Source organism: Dermacentor silvarum, chromosome 9, assembly GCF_013339745.2.
Source record: "Dermacentor silvarum isolate Dsil-2018 chromosome 9, BIME_Dsil_1.4, whole genome shotgun sequence".
In the NCBI taxonomy this organism is placed as follows: Eukaryota; Metazoa; Arthropoda; class Arachnida; order Ixodida; family Ixodidae; genus Dermacentor; species Dermacentor silvarum.
In genome coordinates, this window is record NC_051162.1 from 49,402,487 (window position 1) to 49,430,256 (window position 27,770).

General features: G+C 44.3%; 2 protein-coding genes and 1 long non-coding RNA gene across 5 annotated transcripts in view; 2 read left to right on the plus strand and 1 right to left on the minus strand.

Moving 5' to 3' along the window:
- LOC119463577 (protein timeless-like) overlaps positions 1 to 1,178 on the plus strand; it is a 43,779-nt gene extending 42,601 nt beyond the window's left edge. The window contains 1 exon segment of the mRNA XM_049655277.1: positions 645 to 1,178. Coding sequence (XP_049511234.1) covers positions 645 to 985 — 341 coding nt within the window. The 3' untranslated portion in view covers positions 986 to 1,178.
- A 7,559-nt stretch (positions 1,179 to 8,737) lies between these two features.
- LOC125940382 (uncharacterized) lies at positions 8,738 to 10,685 on the plus strand. Its single transcript, XR_007463602.1, has 2 exons — positions 8,738 to 10,470; positions 10,535 to 10,685. It is a non-coding gene; the product is annotated as an uncharacterized LOC125940382 (long non-coding RNA).
- Positions 10,686 to 21,858: 11,173 nt separating this feature from the next.
- On the minus strand, positions 21,859 to 26,289 carry LOC119463578 (uncharacterized). Of its 3 annotated transcripts, none has more exons than XM_049656469.1 (4): positions 25,968 to 26,284; positions 24,697 to 24,864; positions 22,856 to 23,951; positions 21,859 to 22,585 (listed from the first exon to the last, which is right to left on the minus strand). In XM_049656469.1, the coding sequence occupies exons 1-4, from the start codon at positions 25,986 to 25,988 to the stop codon at positions 22,368 to 22,370; spliced, it is 1,503 nt and encodes a 500-aa protein (XP_049512426.1). In that variant the 5' UTR covers positions 25,989 to 26,284; the 3' UTR covers positions 21,859 to 22,367. The 3 variants fall into 3 exon arrangements, with proteins under 3 accessions (XP_049512426.1, XP_049512425.1, XP_037580335.2); XM_049656468.1 differs by having other exon boundaries at positions 21,859 to 22,855; positions 23,120 to 23,951; positions 25,968 to 26,279; XM_037724407.2 differs by having other exon boundaries at positions 21,859 to 23,951; positions 25,968 to 26,289.
- Between the last annotated feature and the right edge of the window lie 1,481 nt (positions 26,290 to 27,770).

The window sequence follows — 27,770 nt, forward strand, 5'->3', positions numbered from 1 at the left end:
CTCACACGACTAACAAATAGCCTTCTTACGGCACTGTTCTGTGCATATCCGTAGGAAACTAATTGTTCTCGTTGCCATACCTACAGGAAATATACCGTCGTACATTGCGAAGTGCGAGATCCGCGTACTTCCGAAGGCGTTCTTGCCACAAAACCATAGCCCCACCCCCCTTGCCTTCTGTTTTTCTCCGCGCCTATGCTGCACCCCTCCTTGCCATGCGTACTTAACCATGTCTAACGTATCATATGCTAAGCGGTTTTGATACCTCGACATTTTAAATTAGGGATAGGAAACTAAAGGCACAGCCCATAGAAGTTAGGAACGTTTTTCATACGCTGGAGCAAGTTCCCCTCCCCCAAGTTGGGTATAGTTCAGCAAATCAATAACTAATTAATTACTATACAAAAGTAAGCTTTTGAGTAAGCTCAAATAAAATTTCATTGTATTCGTACAAATGAACTCTCCGTGGCCAGAAACAAAGGTGAACAAGTTCTAATTTTTTCTTGATGTGAAATTCTTGGGCACTGCAGGGTTAAATGTGGCTTCATTTCGCATTTAAAAAATAATAATAGCCATGTTGGTTTCCTCGTGGGTCGGGCGGCCGCTGCCAAGTCAATTAATGTCTTTCTGTCGAAACATCGCAGAAAACCGACCCTTGGACGACGCCGAGCCCGTGGCCCTGCACTACACGCTGCTGGGCCAGAGTGTGCCCATCATCGCCTTCAGCGAGGTGCAGTCGAGCGCGCTCAAGAACGCCGACTTCCGACAGCTGCTGCATAAGCTCGGTCTCGACTGGCCGGGACCCGCAAACTGCCCCTGCATCCCGGCCTCGTGGGCCGCCGACAAGCTGTATGCCACGGCGCGCAAGCTAGGACCACTCGCATACCGGAAGCTGGCCAGGCTCTGCCAGGAAGGCGCGGACTCGAACACCGCCGCGTTGGCGGCTCCTCCTCGCGCCCGAGCCGATGCTGCCGCCACCTCGTAGACGTATTTTTCAACGGGTCTGTTGTTCCAGCTGCAATATATATACCATCACGGGGCTTTCGTCGCTCTCTGGTGCGGGATCTTGAGGATCATGCGCGCCCTATACAGTACAGGACCCCGTTATAGCGTAATACCGGATATAGCGAACCCAAGGCGCCAGTTTTGAGGGCGTTCTTACGCTTTCAACCGAAAAAAAAAAACACGAAGTATAGAATCGTTGGTGTCTTTGCACTTAAGAAACGCACACCACACCCAAGCAGGCGCAAAGCTGCAATCCAAGCTACATCCGCAATACCGACGGTTCACGTCTTGTGGCAAGAGTTTTGCGAGCAACCTTCAACCTTGGCTGCAATCCCTATACTATATTGATTCCGGTCTGGACGCTTCCGATCCTCGTCAATGCACGCAGCTCATTCATACACGCTTGTATACAGGCTTGGATAATTGGCGACATGATAAATCGCTCAATATTGAAGCGATCCCGATCTTGATTCAACTCGTAGGTAAGAAAAAGATAATGATACAATGCTAATCCCGGTTTATTCACTGTAACGGGGGCTCCTGTATAGCGAGAAAGCTGACTCACAGGCACGAACGCGCGTTCATTGGTGTCTTTTCCTACCGCTTGCATTCACCGCGGCAAAACGCAGACGTGCTAAGAAGATAAAATCGTGAGATAGAAAGATGGCATGTAAGCGTGCAGTGAGTGCACCCCGTACGCCTTGGGAACGCGACTTTCACATCAGTGTTAGTCACATGTGTCACGAGACTGTGGCAAGGTCCAACTCCACAAGAAGTGTACCAAGATCGCGCATTGAAAGAAAACGTAGTGCAACAAACGTACGAAGGAATTATGCAACTGAAGTTATTGTTTTGCTCTCAATTCCTTTCTAAGGTCATCCGGTACGTCTCCGTAAAAATCTACAACTCGGTGTCTTCGCGCTGAAGTGTTACAAGCAATTAGAAACTCTACTCTTAAAGAGGTGTTAAAGGGTGCAGCCAATACATTTCAGAAAGACATTGCTAATACGTCTTCCAGCACGGAGACACCTCCCAGGGTGCCGGTCGAGCGCGGACGACGACAGTACATACACTGACTTCGACAAAAGAATGATAATAATATTTATCGCACATTTTGAGCTCGAGAAAGCAAGTCTGAGTCAGACCAAGTGTGAGGGTCGATAGATGGAACTGCGACCCTTGGCAATTTCGTGATCTTGGATTGGTCAATAAATCCGCCATAGCTTTTAGCACTGCATAAGATACACAAGGGGCTTAATGATGCCGTTTAACGCCCCAAAACTTCACAGTCAGTTATGAGGGACGCTGTATAGTGGAGGAGTGAGGGTCAATTTTCACAACCTGTGCTCTTTAACGCACACCCGTAGCACGGTACACCACCGTGTTCACATTCATCACATATTGGAATGCGACCGGGTAGCGAACTCACGACCAATTGTGCTCAGCAGCACAACGTCACAGCCAGTGAGCCACCGCGGCGGGTAGCCGAAGAACGTAACAAAAGAAATTGTATGTAGTATTTAGGCCACACTAAAACACTTCCAGGTTTATATGCCCGATGTATGCGCTTGCCAAATAGTTGGCTACACCCAAACATATGTGTAAGCATGTATAGTATGCTAATTACATCGAATACGCCGTTTTCTGGTTTTCCGCTCTTTTCTTAAATCATATTCAACGGTATGTTGCGGTTCAGAAATGCAGTGTCAAGGAAAGTAGTCAACGCGACAACTGCACGACTTCCATGAGCAAGCCTTGGCTGCTCCTCTGGCGGAGAAGATGGCAGATGCTTCTTCCTCCTTGGCCCGTGTTTGGATCCTCTTCCATCACAGTCTGTCATTAACACGGAATACAGCGCTGAATTAAACGCCACCCGACAGTTCTCTACACTTCGGGACGCGTCTCTATCATCGGCTGTCATTCACCATGCTAGCCATCTGAACTATATATCCAAGCCATGCACAGCGCAACTCTTCGCTGAAGCTATAAAAAAATTATTTTATAGTGACAGCAGCGCCAGAACACAGAGCGGTGGAAGCAAAACGGGAGGGCCAAGGTTGGATCTAGTTGTTTGTAGTGCAGTCCGCAGTTAAAGACAACACTCAAATGGGCGGCTCTCACTTTGCTAGAGCCCTAGCTGCAAGTTGCTGCGCAAGCAATGTCAGTGTACTGCACAGCTGGGCGTTTCGAAAGGAGTCGGAGCCACCAACCACAAGTTATCTGCTGCAAATCAAGGCGATTGAACTCTTGCGAGAGAGAGAGAGGAAAAAAATCTGGACATGCTCTGCACTCGAATGTTTCCCTTGAACAGTGTACGTGTCTGCACATGTTGAAACGCGCTACTGAGCAACAAGAGCCCACGGAAAGGACGCCCACGACGCGTGGAGAAGCGCTTGTCCACGTGTCTTGCGCGTCCCTTACATGCGCTTCTGTGACTCAGTAGCGCGCTTCAACTCAACAAAATGGGAGGGACGCGATGCGCATATGCCGCTCGGCAAAAGCTCTGCGAGATTACACTCACACTAGCTATGAAGCAAAGCTGCCTCTTCTCTTGGCTTGTTTTCTCGTGTTAAATGGAAGTGTCGCAGCGCCCTCTGGCCGGTGCTAGGTGCCTATACTTCCGCGCCCGTGCTAAGAGCGCTGAATAGGTCGCGTGTATTGGCATGCACCAATGTCTGCCTTAGAGTCGACATATCGATGGCTCGATACAGTGACCTATCAGTGGCGCAAAAGGTTGATTCCTTATCTGATGGTCTGCGACGGGCTAATCTTGTCGAGATTTTGCGAGGTCGGCGAGAATCTGCGAGCATCTATCTGAAAATAGTCCCTCCTTACAAAGGAAATACTTAACACATTTCTGGAAGCAACGGTTTGTCACGAGCGAGGTCATTGCTGGTTCACTGTAAGCCCTTCAAAACTTGGAGCCCTACGCCACATAAACGCAATATGCGGCTTTGTAGATGCACGTGTAATTTTGATTAAAATGTATATGTCAAATGTTAACAATTAAATGACAATGGACCTATTAGCGATGCCCCTCTGCAAGATAATAAACATTGGTTTGGGATATAACAACTTCAGCGAAGTGTACCTCCTAATCCAAGATGACTTCCCAGTGCAGCTCTAGTAGCTCACGTACTAGTTGTGACATCAGTTACGAGCAGCGAAGGGCTAAATTTTAAGATTGTTGCGTTAATGCACCATTGTCCCATTTGCTAAGAGAGCACAAACAGCTCGAAAACAGTTTAACAGTAGAACGCATGCCTTTGCCTTTTCAGGAATTCAATTCTTTTTGGTAAACAAAGGCTCAGACTTGTTTTCGCCGAATTTTGAGTTTGCACTACATATTTGGACATGAAGACAAACCATCGTGGGGCCGTGTTTCATAATGATTTGCCATCCTTTTCGACGTTCGTCTGCTCGCACGCCGCCATGCTGCCATTACGACCAGCATCAACCACATGACGGCAAAATTAAATTATGTTGTTTAACGTGCCAAAACCACGATACGACTATGAGGCACGCCGTAGAGGGGGACTCCAGATTAATTTTGACCGCCTGGGGTTCTATAACGTGCAACCAATGCACAGCACACGGGTGTTTTTGCATTTCGCCCCCATCGAAATGCGGCCGCCTCGGCCGATTTCATCCCGCGCCGTAGGGCTTTGCAACCACATGGCGCAATGGCTCGCATGAACACAATCATAAAAGAAAAAGAATACTTTTGAAAACATGCCCGTCATATGCAGTACTTACCCTGAATAAACATATCACTCACCATTACAGCACAAATTGAGGCACCTTCCAAATACCAACCTAGGTTTAAGTCCCATTTATTCATGCTGTCATTTCAGCAAATCAAATTGCGCCTTTCAGTTACATTCAGTTCAGCAGTCAAGCGAAAAGATGGCAGTTAACATGCTCTGGTCACACAAAAGGCAAGACCCATGAACTTCACATACTAAATAAGCAGCCATGCAGTATGTCTCTTCTTGGAAATAAAAAAAAAAATCCACTCATAGTGCATGTATTCGTTTTAACAACAGTTAAAACGAATGCGATTGACAGCTCAATCGTATTATCAACCGAAGGTCTTTAAGTTAAACCCTTCTTTTCCCGGCAAAGCAATCCAAAAGCTCCAACTCGGCATGCTCGGCGATTACCAGCAGTCCCAGTGGCGCACCGACGGGGGGTTCGGGTGTTGTAACTCCCCCCCCCCACGCGTCCAGCCCCACCAGTTCAACGTGCACCTTCAGTGCTCTGTTCGCATTGTCATTACAATTCAGGAGGTGGCTTGAGATCGAATTTTACTTAACACACTATATCAGTCTCTGGTATTTATTCATTCACTCTTAAATTACTATCAGTAAAACGCTGAAGAAATAGCCATCGTCATCATCCTTATGTCATTATTATAATTATTAGGCATTTTATTTGCTGTTGGATTCCTCTGGCTAAGGCAAGGAAATTGCATATTATGCAAAGTGCTTGCCCCCCCCCCCCCACACACACACAAATTTAACCCCCCCCCCCCCCACCTGGCAGAGATCCTGGGGGCGCTACTGACCAGTCCCTTTCTCTGCAGCAAACAGCAAAATACAAATAAGAAATGAAGATGAAAAACACTTTGAAGTCCCGAGTGGTTTTCTTCCTCGACATAAATGGAAAGACCACAGCTTCAGAAGCCGCACGCATATATGTGCACTATCTTCAAACAGAATGGCACCTTCGAGTCACGTTAACCCCTTGTCACTAAACCAAGATGACCTTGTTGAGGCATGTACTAGATGTGCAAGCACTACTGTCTTAGATGAACAGTGTCTGTCCTTTAATGCAAAAAGAGATGGCCAATCGAACATACGTGCCAAGAGCCAGCGTGAAGCTTGTAAATACTGCCTAATGTAGTCAAGACGTATTCCTGACCTGTGCTCCATTTTGAATTTCAGCAACCTCTAACCTTAGGCTGCATTACAAACCTAATGTGACAGTGTCCACAGTACAGACCTACTGCGAAAATGCATGTGCTTTTTTATGGCTATATACATATATAAATATGTATGTATGTGTTTTTACATGTGTAATCTTGGAAAGTCACAGGGTGTATAGAGCTACATAAATTTATAAGAAAGATAAAATATACAAAAGATGCAAACTAGGCCCGTTGAAAAACAATGCATGTGTACAGTATATGCAACCATGCAATCCATGTGTGTTCCCAAGCATGCATGTATGCTAAAATACCTGTTGCACAAGTAAATATCCTGTTTGTAAGAAGCATATTTGTATCCCAATCCTTTCAAATTTACGTGGCTCTGTATCACACGTGAGCACCGCGCAGGCCTGCTCTCCTAGATACTGTTGAGGCCTACACATTCTGATGCCTTTCACCGAATCAGCACGGACAGAAGGGTTCAACTTTCTGCGTGTGCAAAGACAAGTGAATATAGGCATACAGACAAGGTTTAAACACCAAATGTAGAACAGCACAAAAGAAAAGTGTGAATACGATACCTGAACCAGTTAGCATGCATGCCTGTCCATGATGTATCCTCATAATCATTACAACCAAGTAGTTCTCTACCTCCTTAGATGGTTGTGTCATACATTGTTACGAGTGCTTACACTGTATCTTGGCGGATAGCCAAGCATTTGATTTCTGTTTCTGCGTTTATAGAACTGTGGATGTTTTGTTCTGTTTCTGTGTTGACATATACAGTGGATGACTACTAATACAATATCATGTTCGTCTCTTTCCTTGTGTGTCATGACGAATAAAAATGTGCGTGATGTGCAATGTCTTTTGTGCAATACTTTTTATTTCTAATAATTCAGAACACTGAAATTCAGCAGCAATCCTAATTTCAAGTCTTGTTGCACAAAACATCATCTTGTAAAACATTCTGAAAAGAATTCTCACAGTGACAAAAAAAACAAAAAAAACAAAGGAATCTCAACCACATCCAATGCCCCCAATATAAATAGCTGTTGTGACTAAATATTGTGCACATGTGCACAATCAAGGTCAATGTTCCAAAATGCATCACAAACAAAGCTTTGGTCACCAAATGTGCCACAATAACTTTACAAAGATGCCTTGCCTAGTCATGTACGCATAGCCTATAGAGAGCAAAGAGATTTACGGTGTGAACACTGCTGCTCGCAGGAGACTATTGCACTCAAAACTTGCGTATTCCACAGAAAGACAAAACATGAATTACAGAAAGTGAACATACACAAATGCAGACATTGTACTTGTGAATATATTATTTTACCAGAATAGCTGGAAACAATGTGACACTATGCAGTCATATTGTTTTTAAAGGCACACTGTTTGCAACTGCATGAACATGCAACTACTATAGCTAACAAAAAACGGTCCTAAAAAATGCAAAGTGATAGCAAGACCATGCATGCAGTAGTTCATGTTGGAGCCAAACACATAAAAAAAAAAAACAGGCAGTGCCAAGCGTGCAAACATGCCTGAAGACCAATGTAACACACATCATTTTATGACTTCATTGAAGAGGATGAAGCTATGCAAGAGTCGGCAAGAAAAGATGCCATTTGTCCTGTGCGTCTCTCATATGTTTACTATTATGACAAACTGTTTCACACAGACTTCCCTGCAATAATGAAAACCAGAAGCAAAAATCTACACCACTCTCAAGCTGTGTACATATAAATTTAAAACAGGTTCAAATGTTAAAGCATGAGAACTAAAATTTCACCTAAGGGCTATGGTATCCCTGTAATTAAAAAGGCATGCTACTTCAGTAGACACACTCTTAATCACCATTCAGCAACAATCATTTGCATTCAGCCGTTCTTCTGTTCAACAACAAACATTTGCATTCAGCCATCCTTCTGTACAGTAAATACTGTGTGTGACCCATTACCAACGCTTCTCCTTTTACCACAAAGTTAATATTTTCAAGGTTTTCAATAGATTTTCTAATTAAATTTTGGGTTTAACATTGTGAAGCCATACAGTGGGCTACAAGTAGGGTTCTGCATTTTCAGAGTTTATTTCTGGGCAATATATATTTTTATGATTTATTTTTTCAGCAAATATCGTAGTTCATCACAGTTTTCTTTTTAGAGTGCGATGAAATTGTTTTTCAGCATGTTTACTATTATATTCCACATTTAGTTTCGTCAATACGTGAAAAACAACCTTGATTGCAAAAGAAACAGTCTCCCACAGGAAAGTTTTTAAGATTAGAGTTACTATTTTCAATTGCACAAGTATTTATCACTGCTGGAATTGACTGTAGCATACCATTCATATTTACTGCTATTGGAATCCTACAATTGCGGCAGGATCTTTGCAATTTCAAGAAATAAACGAGAACACCCATCCAACATTTAGCAGTAGAAGCTTGTAAATCCTGTACAGTGCATGAAACAGGCCAGTAATGTATTCTCCAGAAAACTACAGCCTTAACAATTTTTTCAACAGTATATGCCAACTTTCTTGCCTGCAAGGTAGTGTCATGCCACTTTAGTAAAATGGCAGAAAACAAATGCTCATGCATGTCGAACACTGCTGGCAGTTCAGCCTTCACGTTGGGGCTTGCAATCCAAGTATGGTGCAAGAATGACTCGCTGGTGCAGTGCATGCAGGGAGTGTTTCATCGCACAGCCCAGCTCCACTTCTCTGCAACAGCAGTGTAGTACTCTCAGCTATTAATGACTTCACAGCACTCCTACTCGTCTACAATGTTCAGCAAGCAGTCAATGTCTGCGCTAATGAGGTAAAATACGACTTAATCCACAGACTTGGCAGAGCCTGCAGGCGCATGGCAACCAGATTGCACACAATATGCAAAAGTGTAGACTCAGATTTCAGCCTTAAGGAGAATAGCTTTCTTTGGCCTGTTGCGTAATCAGAGGCTGGCAGTCGGAAGTTGCCAGTCGGAAGTTGGAACAAAGGCATCGACACAAAGGGAGCACAGACTGTGCTCGTTATGTGTTCGTTGCCAAACGCCAACTGTCATAGCTCTACGGAATTACACAATGAAACAACAAACACTATCTACAGTATAGACCACTTATACCGTAACCGCTTATAGTGCAGGACCGGATATAGTGCGGTCTTTTCAGACTCCCGTTAATTTTCCCATAGCACTCCCATGTATACACATATTGCTTATACTGCAGTTGCGGGAAACGAAATACCGGTTACAGTACGGCTGCCTGGGAGTACGGAAGTCAGCGGAGACAGCGAACGCTCCCCTCAAACAGGCGCCCCAAGGAGTGCTCGAGGAAGAAAGAGACGAAGTGGAGGAGAAGGGCACGGGTGCGAACGAACAGCCAGTGAGGCTGAAACCAGAACCTTGAGTGCGAGAAAATATCACGGCGCGCATAGCGAGCGAGGGCCACGAAACTGCCAACGCCAGCTAATGCTCGCTTCACGATAACGGCAGTAAACGAAACTTCAGGGAGGGAACGGGCGGCGCCGGCACGGCACGGCGAAGGGCGCACGCGGAAACCTTGGAATGTGAGGGAGGAGGGTGGCAGGGAAGCAGATTTCGCCTCGGCAACTCCGCCGCTTCGGTGGCTCCCCTCGCCCTCCCTCGTAGCTCCCTCACTTTCGGCTGTCACCGTGCGCACCCGCAGGCGCCGCCGCTCCAGCCGGCCCGGCGCCAGCCCCCCGAAGTTTCGTTTTCTGACGTTATCGGGAAGCGGGCGCTTGCAGGCGTGGGCAGTTTCGTTGGCCCGGCCTGGGATAGCACCGCTACTTCCCTCTGCGCCGTAGCCGCAGCGTGCAAGGTCAACACGTGACTAAAAAGTAGAGGAAGCATAAAGGAGAAAGAAGGGTTCACTGCCATTTTCTACGCGTGGCTACGGTAGCGTGGCTGAGACGTCGGCACGTACACGCATGTTCCGGCGCAACGCAGAATCGGCGTCCTTGCCATTTGAGAGGGGGTAAAATTTCCGCCGCGTTTTTATTTATTTTTTTAAATCTTTTTTTGTTTTGTTCGCATGCGACATTGAGGGGTCTCTCCTAAGCTTTTACTCTATGGCGGTGCCGGAGCAATGCCGGTCGGAGGCGCCACCACGTGATTTGGTTCGAATTCACGAGATTCCACTGTAAATTGAATGCAAACGTTCTAGCCACATTCCTCGACTGTCGCATACGCGTGGCGGCTCGGTGCACATGTTTTGCATGTGTGTGGGCCTTGAAAACTGTTGCTTTGGTTATAGTGCGGTACCACCGCTTGCATAGTGCGGATATTCGCGACTCCGGCGACTTACGTTATAAGCGGTATACACTGTATATATCCTCACTGCAACAAATATACGTTGTCAAGCACATCATTCCTTTAATAAAGCAAATAGCCTCCTCAAAGTGTTTTGCTATCTGCTTCCGTTGACAATCATCGTTTACAGTTTCTGCACAAATTTTTTTTACTTCCTTCATTACTGAGAGCAGTTCATTTAAATTTTTCTTTAGGAATCTCAGTTTGATGATTGATGATTATTGTGGTTTATTGGCGCAAGGGCCAGATGTGGCCAAAGAGCTCAGTTTGATGGCCAGGTTGTGCAAGGAGTTGGGTTGTCAGAATGAAAGTTTTCAGCTTCTCACAATCTTCTACCGCAAATGTTGTCGCAGCACGGTCATGTGATTACAACAGCGCCTAAAATTGGGAGTTTTTCGGATAAATCTGAATCATCAATTTCTTTACCGACGAGTGTTTTTTCAACGTTCTCGGATCAATCCAAAAACGCAGAACCCTAGGTATGGGGGATGCAGTAGAGGGCTCTGGATTAATTTTTACCACCTCAGCCTTTTTGCATTACACGAGCCTTTATGCATTCTGCCTTCGTTAGAATGCAGCCACCACGGCCGCCAAGAATAGAACCCGCGGTCTCATAGTCGGCAGTGCAATGCCACAGCCACTGAGCTACCGTGGTAATTCTCAAGCTACATGACATGCTGGTCAGGATTAAATCTAACCACATTAAATTCCATGATATTCCATGAATTCCAGTGATAGCTTTATCTCAGCATGTGCATTTTTTTTGTTTTTTTTCGTCCCGAGAAAAAAAAATTAAAAAGGGCCGCATCAGCCCGAGACTGCATCTGCGGCATTGCATTCAGCTTCTGTTCCTCAGAAGCAGAAAGCCTGTCACACAGTGCTCCTGCGTCAAGTCACCATTAGGCACATAGCAGAAAAGACCTCACACATCTCCCTTCCCACCCTTCATTCAAGACATCTTTCAGGAAAAATGAAGTAAGAACTGCTGTGTACATTTTGCACATACACAGTCAAGACACTAGCACATTCATGAACATGGAAGCACAAACCATGATTCAGCACAAACTTTTCATACATAGATATATCTTATAACTGAAGAACTCAAAAAGATAAGGACCTAATAAACAAGATCTTTTGTTTATAACAAGCCTTTTTCACACCCAGGCAAACATAAATAGTGCATGCAGACCATGAACACACAGGCGATTCACAGCTCAACGACCAGAGGCAATGTAACACAGGAGCACCTCCTTGTAGCCTACATGGATGGTTACAGCAGCAATACAGCCAGAAGCATAAATACAATGGACATTGGCTGAAGCCCTGCACCTTGCTAATATATTAACAAACTAACTTTGGAAAAAGAAACTGGAAGTGCTTTATCTTTTTTCTGCATGCATAACAAAAAAAGGTCAGCTTATCCACACATCCCACAGCAAGGCCGTTGTCGAGATACTCTGCCAGCCTTCTGGATAGACTTTTTACCAGCCTACACTCCTCATTCAGCCCACAAAAACGGCACATGCCCCCACCATTTTCATTTCTACAGTCAAGAAATGAGAGTTGGCGCAGTGTCCACTTCCATACCACGAGAGAGACAATGGTAGAGGCAGTGGTAAAAGCTCACTCCACCGGCACTCAGCAGGAAGACAAAAAATGAGCGTGCATTTTAGCAGGCCTCCACTTTCACGTGCACCTTCTTTTCCAGAAAAAAGAAGGGGTCGTACGCTGGTTGTGCCTGCCACTCATCCACGACACGTCCTGGTCTGCCAGCAGGCACAGATTGCCAGGGCAAGGAAAATCGTTGACGAAGTACAATTCCAAAAACCTCAAGGCCGTCTGTCATTTAAAAACACTCCTAAGCTCTGATAAGCGCAGCCAAGTCTCTCGCTTCGTCATTGTGCAGTTCTGGTTCCTCTTCATCCTCCTCATCTTCAGAGAAGTCGTGACAGAAGGCGGCGGTTGCACCTTTGCCGAGGCGCACAGTCTTGGTAGGGGGCGAGCCCATGCTCTCATTCAGGTAGGACGGAGATGGGCTTCGAGGCGGGCTGCTTCCAGGAGACAAGGCATTCTTCAGCCTGTCTTTTCCTTCGTTCCAGAGGTGGTTCTGAGGATGGACACGGGGGAGAAAAAAAAAAGAGAAGCACAGGGAAGGACATGCGGTAAGTGGTTAGTCCCAGACTTGGGCAGTAGAAACAAAAGGCAGCAGGGTGTAGAGAGGCTCACAGTCAAAAGAACAAACCAGGCAAGAAACAAAAAGAAAAGATGACAAATGTTTTCTCATCTATTGTCTGAATGAGTGCTTAAGCAGCACAGACCAGAAAGAAATGAGAGCAGTTAAGCAGGGATTTGAGCTTGAAGACTAGAGTAGCATGCACCATATGGACCAACTGATTCACTTCACATATGAAAGGAAACTTTGCTATCAGTAGTGCCACATTGGAGGGCTCAAGACTAATTTCAACCATTTGGGGTTCTGTAATGTGCACTGAAATTTTGGTACACAAGAATCTTGTGTTCTGCCCATAGACACCACAGCCCCACAGCACCTACAATTTGAGCTTACAACCTCAAGCTCAGCAGCAAGATGCTGAGTCACTGCAATATGTAAGAGCATGAAGCCAAGGATAGGGACCAAACTCAGACCAACAAGGTTACTCTACTAAGAACTCGGCATCCATACTAAATAAATTCTATACCAATTGAGACACCAATGCCTTTTTTTTTTACAATACAAGTACCACCAATGCTAAATCCAATGAATGAATGACAAAGAAAATTGTGCCTAGCAACAACATGAAGGTCGCATTATACATTAACATGTGGGCTAAACAGGTAAGTGATGACAGCATTGTATTGTATGAAGTGCAGTGCACAGATGTGAAAGAGAATACCCTGTGCAATGTGGAAGTGTTACTGTGAAAAGCAATAAGGCTTCCCTCAGTCCTTTCAATGAAAAGGTGAATATCTAGTCCAAGCGTAACAAGCTACTGTTGACTTCGCTTACAAAATTATCCTGTCTATTAGAATAAGATTCAACAGTAGCAGTAACATTGTGCTCTACATTTTGCATTCACAACACCACATCCAATGCCACAAACATACAACTACTTTGAATGGCTATTCTTGCACTAAGAGCTGATCAACTTATGCCACGCATGTACAGCCACCAGCGATTTGACTGTGATCGGCTGAGTGTAAAGCTTTCGTACTAATATGTTCTTCCTGGTAAGAAAGCAGCTTGCTGTCACACAAAAGTGACAGTGTAGGATAGACTGCAAGAAGTGATAGCTAAACCAGTCCATATTCTTTACCTCATCACCAAAAATTTGGAAGATGCTTAAGAGTGGAACGCGGTAGCATTCAAAGATCCCTAACTGCCTGTCAGGCTTCCCGGCAACTGCAGCTTTCTGTTTTTCTGCACCTTTGCCTTGGCACGCTGCTGCCGAGGAGGCGAGCGCCATCTGGATGTCATTTTTGCAAGGACCACCCACTGTGACGTGCCGCTGTATCAATGGTAGAAATGCTGGAAAAGGGGCTTGTGTACGAGTTTCCATGTAACAGAATCATGTTTTCTCGTACATTCAAATTACAATCCAACGTTATCATGCCCGTAGGTTGTGGTTAAGTCATACTTTACGATTTTTCTAACAAATCTTACTTTGAGATATTCCAGCAGTTCACCAGCGCCTGTGTGCCACACAGAAGGCCTGGGTGATCGGGGTGGTTCGGCATGATTTTCTTTTTTAGCTGCAGACGCCGCATGCCGACACCGACAGCAGATTTTCTGGGACATGGGGCCCCTAACGCTATCACATTAAAATAAGCAGTTTTGGGATGCCTTATGCCACTTCACTTGAGACTAAATTAATTACCTTCATAAAGCCGGCAAGTGCACTCTAGTGGCTCTTTTAAGAAACAGAGACCTAGGAGTAATGCCTACTCTGAGCCTTCCGCTATTTGAAAATGCATTGTTTGTCACTCTGTTAAGGCTCTTGCCGCCTATTATAAACATTCAAAACCATAATTGGATTCCACGCAAGTTCAGATTTCTCTTTCTGCATGCTGCAGTGATTCAAAACTAGTGAAAGATATGTAACAGATCTAAGCATGATAATTGTATCTATTAATATACTAATTAGACATATTTAAAAAACAGTCAATGTACAACAAAGTAACAATGTGTGTAAGGCTTACAAAAAGTCATTTCATTGATTTAATAAATTAGTAAGTTACAACAGATTTAAGCATAGCTAAATGAATTATACACACCGCAAATTATATCATGGAAGAGCACTCAGACATTAAAATTGTGCAAGGTAACATGGCCAGCAAGTAGTCATGACAGGCCTAATTATGAACCAACGAGCACAGCAATGTGCGCTGTGAAGAGGACTAAAATGAAGTAGCTCAGGAAATGCATTAAGGAATTATTCCCCAACTCATACATAAGAGACATAAGGAATGTGAAAAATATGATAATACGCTACAATCCAAATAGTGTCAAAATATATCAGTATGTAAAAAAAAAAAAAAAACGTTTGATAGTTACTTATAATCAACAAAAAATATGCTTGTGCTTTTGTAGACCCGTTATGAAGACATTCAAGTGCTAAACACATTTGCTTGGTAACAACAAAAGGACTAATTTCATGTGAAAGTCCACTCTGCCCTTATTATTAAAGTTATACACATGCTAGCAATAAATGAACATCGAAGGCCAAAACGTTCCCATCTTAAATCAACTAATTTTTCTAATCTGCAAAGATCATCATATGTTACAATGCATTTCATTTGAATGCATTCATAGACAACACATTTAGTTCCCAACAAAGCATTAAGGTGTGCGAAAGTTATCTGGTGAAATAATAGACAATACTGATGACTGTCACCAGTTGTCCTATTTCCCTTTTGCTCAATATACAGGGTGCTCCAGCGAACACTTTCAAAAATTCTTAAAGGTTGCCTGTGGCAGATAGCACAATTCTAGGTCATGAGCTGGTCTACTCGAAGAGGCAGACATTACGTGCACAAGCAATTGAAATGCATAATTGGCAAATTAACAAAAGTTCATTAATTCAGTTATTAACTAATTGCCTGACGGCCCATATTGCAATTTACAAATTGTAGCCATAGAGTTCGCAAGGCAATCCCACTTGGAACGAATTCTCGGGATAACACCAGTTTCGAGATATTAATTCCCACACTTTGCGGAGAAATGCATTGGCGTTCCAGTTAGTTTAACAAAACGTCGCTTTAGCATTGAAACACAAAATTAACTGGAACACCAATGCATTTCTCCACAAAGTTCGGGGATTAATATCTCGAAACTGGTGTCATCCCAAGAATTAAATTCCAAGTGCCTTGCGAACTCCCCGACTACAATTTGTAAATTGAAATATGGGGCACCAGGTAATTAGTTAAAAACTTAATTAGTGAATTTTTGCTGAATAGTCGAATATGCATTTCAATTTTTTTTGCAAGTAATGTCCGCCTCTTCGATTACACCAACTCATTAACTGGAATTGGGCTATCTGCCACAGGCAACCTTAAAATAAATTTTGAACGTGTTCGGTGAAACACTCTGTATATAAATAGGCTTGATTTTAATCCTCAAACAAACTGCAAGAGGAGATTCTCCTCTGAATACTATAAATGTCTAGTGTGTTTCGTTTTCAAGTTTTATAGCTTTTGAAACTCGGGGAGTAAAAACCAAGCGTTAAAGAGAACCAGGGCACAATTGCCGTTTTTGTTTTTGGGCAGCCCAAGGTTCAAAATTTTCCTGGCACTTTCCACAGATGTTTACCACAGAAAACGGTATGCTTTTAGACACAGTCTTACTTAGGTAGGCGAAATCACTCACAGAAACACGTAATGACAAGGAGGGCTACTTGAAAACCATGCGATGAACTCATCTACACAAATCATCGTTGGCAGTCATTTGAACAAAAACAAATACAGACATGTATGCCAATCCTTTCTTTACTTTGCTCTCTCTGCTTTTTTAACAAAGGGAAAAAGTACAAATAGTAGTGAACACGGGCATGCTTCACGAGGTCTGATGCTTTTCCTTATCTAACAAGCCTTGTTGACGTATGTTATCATATGCATTTTTAGCATTTCTGTGGCCATCCTATACCTGCTGGGCCTTTCGTTCTTATCTGTGGTCATCCTGCTTTAGTGGTCCCCGCCTATACGCTCTTGCAACATAACTAATGAAACAACAACTGGTCAAATCCGCCACCCTTTTCTGCGAATCTAACATGGCTGCGCAAACGTCCTCAACATCACAGCTATTATTCACAATGCAGAGCAACATCAGCTCTGCCTGTTTTTTTCTAGTGGATTATTGCGATGCACTGCTGTCGCATTCCCGTAAATGAAGCTACAAAAAAAAAAAAACAAGCAACAAGCTTCCATTCACTCAAGGCCAGTAGACACTAAATATATTGTAAACATATGCATGTTTTCACTTCAGCGTTAAATAAAAAGGAGGCATATACTATATTCATAAACGAATAATAATAATAATAAAAAAGTGGGCAGCATGCATTAGTGGTGCAAGGCTGGAGTAAACAGCGGAGCTGGTGATCAACCTGGCTTCTTCCAGGTTTTACTAGCTTTGTCTAAGTTTTGCTTAGACAAACATAGGTGGAACTACAACCAAACTATATATTCTCGCGCCGATGCTTATGGTGATAGTGGGAAATGCTCTAATTATGCCGTCCAATCGACGCGCTAACATAATACCTGGGTCACCATTCGTCACCACATACGCAGAGAGCTGCAATCAACCCTGGGCTGGTATAACGTAAAACTATTCCAATCTGTCTTCATTGCGAGAGCAATTATAAGGACACTACAGGCGCATTTCTGCCGCCGTCGTGATGTTCCTCATAAAGTCTGGGGGCAATAACATCGTCACCGTGTGCCGCATGTGCGAGTGAAAGAGTGCGAGGGTGAGCCGACAATGGCTTCCAAAAATCGCACGCTCAAGGAAGGAAAGCTGGGAGAAAGCGCGCCATCTTCGGTCGCGCGCAAGGCACCGTGGGGGGAAGAGGGAGAGGGGGGGCGTTCTCCGACGGCTGCCGCGTATGGCACCGCAGCGCGAGCCCTCTATTGAAAACGATCTGCCATGGAGACAGAGTGCAAGTGCTCATAGCATCGTGCACGCAGTGTTTTCGCAATTCGCGTTGAAGCAAGAGGCAGCACGAAGGTCAATTCGCTCGCTGCTGCTGCCGCGCTTCCTCACTCCAGCGTTTTGACAGCGAGTTTCTGTGGTAATCGAGTGAGATGTGTTTACTTGTGCACGCATGACACCATGCTGTTAATTTAGTCAGTAAGCAAATGTTTGCAAGTTTATACGGATGATAAAACTACTATCCTTACTTTGTATAGCTGTCGACTAATTTGCTATCGCAGTCGATGCTTCGCCTTTCAGGCGAAACTGCAACGTTTTATTCCAAATCTGCCATTAGCCCTTTGCGAAATGTTAAAATGGCTCAGGCCTTGCCCATTTGGGCATAAAGACAGATTGAAATATTTTTCAATCTCGGGACAGACTGGTCCAAATTAGTCTAGAACATTCACTTTTGCCGCCCTTCACACTCTTATGTAGGGCACTGGCATATCAAAGTGATCTTGAATGAACAACCATCATGTCATAGAGAGCATGCCTCAAACTACCCCCAACAACAACAAAAAAAAATGTCTTGATATTTTAAAAGCTGAACTGCTTGTTGCACAGGAAAATCAACTGCATATTTCAAATCCGCATGTAATGCCTAAGTCATGAAAGTTTGATAAAAATGTGCCGACATATAACAATATTCTGCTTTCAAGTGGAATGTCCTCCATTAACCCCTTAAGTGTCTTAGATGAGCTCAGCTCATGAGCGTGATCCTGGTTAATTTTACTTAGCTCCAGCTCAGCTCATCAACACCAATAATCCAGTTTTCAAATCGATTTGGACGAGCTCAACATGTCAACAGTTTTTTTTCCTTCTACTACATAGACTGCTGCTGTACCAGCATTTGAAATCCCCGGTTATATTATTGCGATAGCAATTATATGGACACTTCAACCGGATTTCTTCCGTCGGCGTCGCCGTGAGGTTCCCTATAGATAAAATCTTCGCCGCGTGCCGTATGCCCGAGCGGAAGCGTGCGGGGACGCGCGCTATCACGGAGAGCGAACGCACTCAATCTCCCACGCGCAAGCAAGGAAGCGGGAAGCCAGCGCCGGAGGGAGCGGGGACACACTTCCACTCTGCCAACAAACGCGCTCGTCGCTCGCTCGCACCGTCTCTTATCTCCACACGGCTCTGACCTTTATGCGCCATGCATTCGCCGCTCAGTTTCCGTTGAAGCGATGGACCGCTCGTACCTTCGCCGCTGCAGCGTATCCGCTTGCTGCCACAGTTTTCACGGTCGTTGTCTGCAGTCATTCGGTGTGATCCATTCATGTTTGTTTGTGCGCGCTCACACCACGCTTGTTCATTCAGTTAGTAATAGTCGGGCCACATTTTCCAACGCACGCTACACATGCAATGCTGCCCGGATCGGCAGTGCAGCGCTACAGGTGTGTCCCTTCGCACGTGCTGCCCACGGGAAGCGCTTCTCATCAACACCACCGTTTCACACGCGCCTTCTAGTGGTCATCGAGTCTCTCTTCATGTCGGTCTACTTATGCCACAGCACACCTGCTTACTTAATCAGCTCATGTTTGCTACAATTCATATTGCTACCAAAGCCGCTCACCTTACTTCGTATGACATTGCTCTGTTGCTATCGCATTCATTGCTTCGCCCTTAGAGCGAAACTGTGACATTTTTTTGTTCTTATCCTCTTACACTGTTTTTTGTTTTACTATGAAGATGTCGAGTTTTTCAGCTGTGTTGATTCAGTCTTCGTGTTCTGCAACATACTTGGCAGCCAATTTGCCAACGCTGGAGGGGCACGTTTATTGCGGTCTTTGTTTTCCACTACATAGATCGCAGCACTTTGTCAGTGCTCAAGGACAGTGTTTTTGGTATTTCATGCTTACGCCTTTTTCCTCGTTTTTAACTGTACCGTTTGTGGCAATAACAAGTACATATATATTGCATAGTGAAGAAGTAAAATGAGGTTTTCACACTTAGAACATGAAGTAAATTTGTTAAAACAGCTTTAGAAGGGTTTTCGATGGAGTGAAGTTTGAAAATAAGGCGTAAAATAATGCAAAATAAGATTATTTTAGGTCAAAATTATAAAAATTTTATGGGGTTAAGTAGCATCAGCACTGAAAGCTGCCAAAGTCTTCAAAAGAAAAAAAGGGCACTAAATACTGCTTTGCAGAAACGACAAGTCTTAGTGTATGTAAATGCAATGTACAGTTTTTAAAGCTTTGCCGATCTGCTCCTTGAGAAAGCAACAGATTCAGAAACAAACAAAGATTTTTCAGCAAATACAGAGAAACATTACAACTTCTAAGACAAAAAGAGGAAATATCAATAGAAGACAGCCTGCATAACAGCAATTAATAAAAAAGAATTTAATTTCCCAGTCGCTTTCTTAACAGCCTTTCACTTACAAGCTGGAGCTACAAAGAAGTGGAAGCTCAATAGAGTAAAACGAAAGACGGAGGAACATTGGAACCATAGCAGGTGCTTAGGAGCAAATCCAAGACAGAGCCACAAGGTTTGATTTCTTTTGACATAATGAATTACATGAAGACAATGTGCAAGTAGACACTGTTCCCAATTTTCAACAATATCATGTGAGCATCACAAAACGAATTGACCAGCATCATAAGATTGACCAACGTGAACGTATGCAAACATACAAATTACACAATGGAGCAGCCAACAGATGTTATAGGTCCCCCCCTTCATTCTATGGGATCTCCTCCAACACCACTACACGCAACATATTTTATGCGCAATAAAAACAAAAAACAATTCAACTACCATCTGCTAAGCTGTTGTCAGGATCTAATCACAATCTCTGCTTTTTTTGTTTAATGCTAAGCAAGAGGCAAAGAATGCAAAAGAAAGATAAGAGTACACATAGTATGCTTCATCTTTCTTACCACTGAACAAAGGAGTGGATTACAATGACCAACTTTCCCAAGCGTATGTTACCCTCAAAGCTTGTCAACGTACCGTGCTTAAAAGAACATGACAGTGTGGCTGCCATCTGCTATAATGTTCTCAGGAGTGCAGCTCGATATTTTGTGCCAGTTAACTCAGACATTTGTAAATGCTATCCAAAGTAATACCTGAAGGAGTCAATAAGCAGTGCTGCGAACACTAAACTTTGCAATGTGCAGTATGTTTTTGTTCTGTTCCGTCTGCCTGCAACATTCACAGTTGCTGATGTTTGCTTGGTTGAGAAAGAAGTAGCAGGAGTAGCACTGTGCTCAAGAGAGCACAGTGAACTGAACACGATGATGCACTGTATGTACAGATGGTATCAGAATATATAATATGAATACTACTGTAAACAACAACGTAAAATATGAATAAAAAAATTAACAAAGTACTAGCAAAATGACTAGTGAAATGTTAGTGCAATGCACATATTTATATAAAACAATGCAGAAGATTGTCAGTAATAAATGCAGCAAATAAAAAACTGATCAACAGAGCCATGAATGCTGCCAGCTACCATAACTACATGATGCCAGTACCAACTCATAAAGCACAAAGGCATGCTACATGTGGCAAAGTTATGAATATTCGTTCAAACAAAAAACCACAGTTGCACACATTCTGGGGAGATTAATTGTATGAGTTTAATAGGCCGTCTGTGAAGGCTAGTAAAGGTATGTTCTCACACACACAGTTAAGCAAAACCCATGTGCATTAATAAATGTTCTGCATGTTAAATTCTTCATCTTATGAGATAAATAAGCAAGCAGGCATATCCTCCTAAGACCCCTTGTACAATGCATTGCACATGGCCTTGAACTTTTTTTCGAAATTCACTCGGAAGTGATTAGACAAATTGTGGGTATGAAGTACGGTGCAAGTGTAACAGTAAGAAAGTGGTTGACTCGTATTCTTATCATAGGCTTTCGAGAAATTTGACACTAAACTGCTCTAGACCTCTGTGTAGTCTCGGATGGCAGAAAGCAACCTTGAGGTGTTTAATTATCACCAACATTGCGTCAAAATACTGGACGCAGCATTAACATAGCAATATTATACACGTAGTTCCATCTTTATCTCTGCATTTAGCCAATGAAATGTAGTTTTTACCATAGCACACATGAGGAGATAGTTTATTTTTTCACGTACACGGAGATGCAGCTTTTGGCATGTAAACATGGTCTTTAAACTTTAAAAATTGTTTTTCACGTTCATAACATAACAGTAGATAATAAAAACAACCTTGAAGAGTGATTATGTCCCTTAGCTGTATCCGGGTCTCAGGAGGATATGGGATCCCCACTAAGAGCATAAAAAAGAAGCTAAAATAGCGCACTGCTGCTGCAGGCTTTTATTCAAATACAGCGCAAAGAGTACTTAAGCACAGCTTGGTCATGGTAAGGTGGACTGATGTGCTCTTTCATGACCACTGCTCTGGTCATCCTTGCCACCTAACTGCAACAAATTTTGAAAAAGAACAGGGACAGAGTGTCGAGGCGGTCATGCTCTAGATACCGACCATTGAACACACAAAAATTTCGGGCGAAATAAAATGCATACACAGACACGGTATACACCATTCCTTCAACTGTGCTACAGGCATTAGGTACTATAAGCTTAATGTGGAACATTGTGGCACCTTTATGTGAAGGGGGCACATACAATGGAATACCCTGTAATGCTGCTTTAAGCAACATGAATAAATACCCTCCCTGACTAGATATTTTGTAGGAATTTAACTGCAATGGTTCAAGGCACTAAACACACAACTCAAAAATCGCACTTTGCCTCTTAGGAATATAGTCTTTCCGCATTCTGTCATACTCAGTGGGCCATTTCAATTCACCGAGGTGGTGCAGCATATTCTTCAGCATGCCCTATCACATCTTAATGGCCACATTATCACGGTCATCATCGCCAAGTTGGTCCTCAAACAGAGCCTGTATTGCACAAGTGCATCAACAGTTGTTTCAATTCTTGTCCTTGCTTTGATCAGGCACTGAAGTAGAGGGAGCTTGCCCCCCTTCTGTTCCACCACTCTCAGATTTGGTAGCTGTCTGCTTCCCTGAGGTTTCGCCATGCCACTCAACCAGGGAGCCAGGTTCTTGCTTCACAGTATCCGATTCCGTTACAGTGGCTCCAGCATTACCGGGCACTGCAGCTTGAACGGGGATGTTGTCAGCTTCCGCTTCTACAGGATTGGAGTACGAGATGTAAAAATCAGTAGTGCCCTGCTTTGGGCCTGTTGAAACCCGTTCAGTACTGTCAACCTTGGAAGCCTCCAGCTGTTGAACTGCAGTTGCAGTGTCCAACAAAGCTGCAGCACCATTTGCCGAAGGCTCGTGCACTTCCGCCAGAACTTTTGGTTCGTGTTCCACAGCACTTGGTTCAGCTATATTTGGCCCTACATAGCCAGACTCGGGCTTCATTGCACTTAGTGCATCCTCTTCAGCACCACCTTCCACAGGATTGGAGTACGAGACATAAAAATCAGTAGTGCTCTGCTTTGGGCCTGTTAAAACCTGTTCAGTACTGTCAACCTTGGAAGTCTCCAGCTGTTGAACTGCAGTTGCACTGTCCAACGAAGCTGCAGCACCATTTGTCAAAGGCTTGCGCACTTCCGCCTTTGGTTCCTGTTCCACAGCACTTGGTTCAGCTGTATTTGGCCCTACATAGCTAGACTCTGGCTTGATTGCACTTACTGCATCCTCTTCAGCACCACCTTCCACAGGATTGGAGTATGAAACATAGAAATCTGTAGTGCCCTGTTGCAAACTATGCGATACTGGTTCCGAGCTGCCAGCCCTGATAGTTTTTTCTGTACCCACGCTCTGACTTGGTGGCAAGGAATCATCCTTCTTCAACTGAACCTCAGCAGGACCCGAGTGCACAGCATGGAACGGCATACAAAGTGAGACATCTTGAGAATCTCTTCTAGCGGGAGCAGTGGCCACACCGATGCCTTCATCCGAAATGCTATGTGAAAGACACTTGGGTTCAGTCTCCAATGGTACCTTGGAAGCACTATCACAGGAAGCAGCATTTTCTATAGAATGTGGCATTAGTCCTTTTTGGTCATGATTTTGGCAGTTGACATCACTGTCCTCTTTCAATAAGGCAGCATCCTTTGGCAACTGGCCAACCACCCTGGCTGGAAAGGGTGATTCGGGTGACTTGGAAGCCTGCATGTTTTCGGAGGACTTGCTCCCTGCTCTGATGGCACCTTCCGGGGCCTTGTGCTTGGAGAAGATGTTCATGTCGCTCTTGGCTTTGGGAGGACCACCACCAGAGCTCGCAATCTCGACGTGCTTGTCGGCAGGCAGTTCAAGTACCAGTGGACGCGGAGGTGGAGTCAGGGAACGCGGCGGCGTCGGGCAGTAAGCTGGAGAACTCGGTTTGTACGGTGAGGAGTCTCGAGAAGACATTGGCCGCCGTGTTCTCATTCTGGCCGGTGGTCGGAACAGATTGCATATTTCCATATAATGCAGGGACGCGCCTGGAGCAAAACCTTCAGCATCCAAGTCCAACAAGGGAGGGCCGCTTTGGTCGGTTTCCTATGAGGGCAAAAAGAGAGAGAGCCCTCTCAGCGAATGAGCCGGTCCCACCGTTTCGTCGCTCCACCTCTTGCCGCTGCACTGCGATGTCAACAAGGCACAATATGCTCCTCCTTTTTCGGAATTCTACGATAAACCGAATATGACTCAAGCTTGAACCAGACCTTGATGGCTGCATGTATATAGGACGCTCCTAGCATAAAAACCAGAGAAGGAAAAAGGCAACGGACCGTGCAACTTGCATCCACTTGTTAAAAAATTTCGCCATAGCGCAGGCTTGACAAGAACGATCCAAAGATTGGCAAACAAAGGCAGACGCAAGAAGATCTCTGCACTGCCGCTGAGTGCCTGAAGTCACTAACACAAACTGATTCAGGCAAAATGTAGACGATATTAGATGCACAAGCTCAAGAAATTGCTAATCTGCTGATACAAAAACTGCCTCCAGTTATGATAAGCACGTATCGTTACACACAGGGTGCCCAGCAAATATTTGTTTTTACTGCATATCCCTGACGCAAGCACGAGCAAAGTTTCACGCTATCACCAGAAAGTGCTTCCTTAGAGAAACCAATCAGCTGCAACTCTCAAGTAATGGTGCATACTTTGACATCACCACTTTAACCTGAAGTTAAGGTGGTGTCTCAAGATTACCGAACTGTGAGTACCATGGCCATCAATGTGTGCAGGATGATCTTTAGCAAAAAAACAAAAGGGGTGGGGGGAAGAATACAAATAAACTCACCAGCCTTCCTTCCCTGCCAAAGAGCTCCAGGAAGTTAAAGATGAACTCCCTTGACTTCTCTTCCCACTTCTGGATGAATTCGTGCCTTTTTCCTTCAAAGTTCTCCACCAACTGTTTGCTCTTATCTTTTAACTCATCCATCTTGTTCTGAAGCAGAAACTTCTTCTCCTGCAAATGCAAAGGGGGAAAAAGGCTTTGTTCACTGGTCTTCTGTACTTTCAAAAGTCAGTCACTGCCTAACTGGATCGCCGTCTGACACATTTAATACCTTCAAACTTCACAAAAGCACAAAGCTATGAGGGGGATGTTGTGTGCAACCAGATTCCTTGTGCGACGAGTAATAAAACTTGTATACTTGTCAGAGGGAAGGTCAGTTAACGCACAGTTTCTACACATTGTAATATGGTATCAACTGTCAACACAATAAAAATGACATTAGCACTATGTTGTAAAATGTATGAGTGAATGAATTTATTTGGAAGAGGAAGTGCGTGCTCCCCTTGACATCATCATTGCTCATTTGTTCTCAGCAGGGACGAGTCATTTTTGTATACAAAGTATAGGCACACTAAAATTTCAGCCAAGAAAAAATTTAAATAAAAATTTAACCACTGAAGGTCACAAGCCCAGGCAATACAGACAACCAAGAAAAATCCTAGCAAAGCTCACCAAGAGAGAGAATCTCTATGCTGACATTCATATGCGTCCAAGCCAATTTGTGATACTAGTATCATATCTCGACTTGCAATAGCCTCAGCAGCTCAAAGCCGGCTTACCAGCACCTTCCAATGCCAAAAGATAAAAGAGCCCCCCCTCCGTCTTCAGAGCAAAACACGTGATAATGGAGCTTAACAGTTCACTCAGAGACCAGTGTGTTAAGACACAATAAAAATGGAAGGGGGCATAAACGAAAAAGCTAGCTTGTCACTTCTATGTATCATACTTATGTAGTGACTTTACAATTTTACAACATTCAGGACTTTTTTTTTTTTTTTTTTTTTTTCACACTACATTATACACTGTTTAGATAAGGAATCTGGCCAGTGCAGTAGAGAAGTCGTAATAACTGTGCAGATACAAACAACGAGTTGGTGACTGCATGCACACAAGGGCCTCAGTGTTTTTTTACCAAAGGCCATAAAGTTACGTAAATTGCGCTGTTCCTTGCCATTCAATTGGCAGCAACAATCACACAGAGATTTATCACCAAGACGCTGAGAAGTGTTCAATACTAAATTTGCACAACAACAAGGACTACAAAAGGGGCTTACATTTAAAAACGAGACATTCATGTCTCTAGCGGAGTAACCCCTGGCGAGGTTTCGTCTGACATACACATCGTAGTCTTTGACAATCCTTGCAACTAAATCTGATGTAGAGATTCCATCTGTCCTTTGTGTGGCGAGAACATGCCTTTCTCTTTGATAAACTTGTACACATCCTCTTCATTGCCCATACAGTAGGGAATCTCATCATGCGCCACAAAGTCAATCTGGAAAAGAAAAAAGCAAGGAGAAATATACTCAGGGCCCCTCACCAGGCCACATAGCAAACTTTGGTTACACGCCGGAAGTTGTTACGTGCCCTCTAATGAGTATTCTACCGCAATAGGTTTTCAAATTACAGTGCAGTCCACTTATAACGACATCAAGAAGAACTAAAAATCCCATCGTTGTAACCGATCTTCGCTATACAGTCGAATCCCCCTACAACCAATGCCGCTACAACGAAATTTCCGCCATAACGGAGATTTTCGGATTCCCCGTCAGCTGCCCATAGAAAGTAATACAAAAAAAGTCCCTTCATAACGAAGGCATTTTATTCGGTATTTCCGCTTCAACAAACTTTTCGAGAACGAAACTGTGGCTGAATTGAAATTGAAACTGCCGAGTAGTCAAATTAGAAGGCCCTTCCAAAGCTGTGACCATCGTATGTCCGCTTGAACGAGGTTTTCGCGAACGAAATCAAATTCAAAGTACCGGTTTAAGCCACTGCAATCCATAGCCACGCGTGATCACCACGCGCCTGCGCGACACTGCAGGGGATCACCACAATCGCTGCCGTTTTCTGTGGTGTGTGTCCGGATGAAATGGCTACGCCAACGAAGAAGCGGAAACTTCTCTCTCTCGAGGAGAAGGCACATACGATCGCCGAGGCAGAAAGCAAAAGGAAGAAATCTCGCAGTTTCGCCCGCAAGGCGAAGCATCGGTTGCGATAGCAAGTTAGTAGACAGCTTTACGAACTAAAGATAGTAGTTTTCTTGTAAACATTCGCTAACTAAATTACCGGGCACGGTGTCACACGCACACAGATAAACATGAACAGATCTCGCTCGATGACCGTGGAAACTCCGTGTCAACACGCTGGAGTGAGACGCGGCAATAACAGCGAACGAATTGACCTCCGTGCCGTCACTCGCTTCACCGCGAACTAAACGTCGAAAGCACAGCGCACACGACTCTACCGGCACTAGTTGCACTTTGCCCCCATCGCAGATCGCTTTGAAGATGAGGCCCGCGCGGGCGCTCACTTTGTGCACGTCGCATTTCAAGATAGCGGCCGCGCCGCGGCCGCTGTTGTTAACAAGATGCTAACGTCTCGTCGTTTGGGGAAAATGACTATCCGCTAGACACACCGACTCCGGCGACTGCTTTGAAAGCAATGGTTCATTTTCGCCTCATCAGAAAAGTTATCCGTACCCACGACAATGCGATAGCTCTTTTAACGGACTCTGAGACTCGCGTAACGCCTTTGCTTGCCGTGAAGCGTAAGAAATCCAGGCTGACCGACTTCGGGAAATAAAACTTCCGGTAAGCGCAAGCTTGCCAAGCTTGCCGACTTTGTCATAAATATGCAGTGAAATTGCGATAATTCAAACCGCTTCATTGCGAAGGTGCATGTGCCGCAAAATGAGTGTTTCGCGACCAGCCGAGCACGCGCGTTGGATTACGCGTCAGCCGCAATGTACGAAAAATGCTGTAAGAGCGGCGTAAAATGCATTCTCGCGTGAAGTTGACACTTTATTGACTGCCTTCGGTACCTCTCAACCTTTGCCCCCCACCGCCATCGCGAAG

Excerpts from the sequence above, each read along its gene's own strand:
- LOC119463578 (XM_037724407.2), bottom strand. The coding sequence starts at position 25,988 with ATGAATGTCTCGTTTTTAAAT. Across the intron at positions 24,865-25,967 it reads TGAATGTCTCGTTTTTAAAT|GAGAAGAAGTTTCTGCTTCA; the intron begins GTAAGCCCCTTT and ends TTGCATTTGCAG. Across the intron at positions 23,952-24,696 it reads TTGGCAGGGAAGGAAGGCTG|GAAACCGACCAAAGCGGCCC; the intron begins GTGAGTTTATTT and ends TTGCCCTCATAG.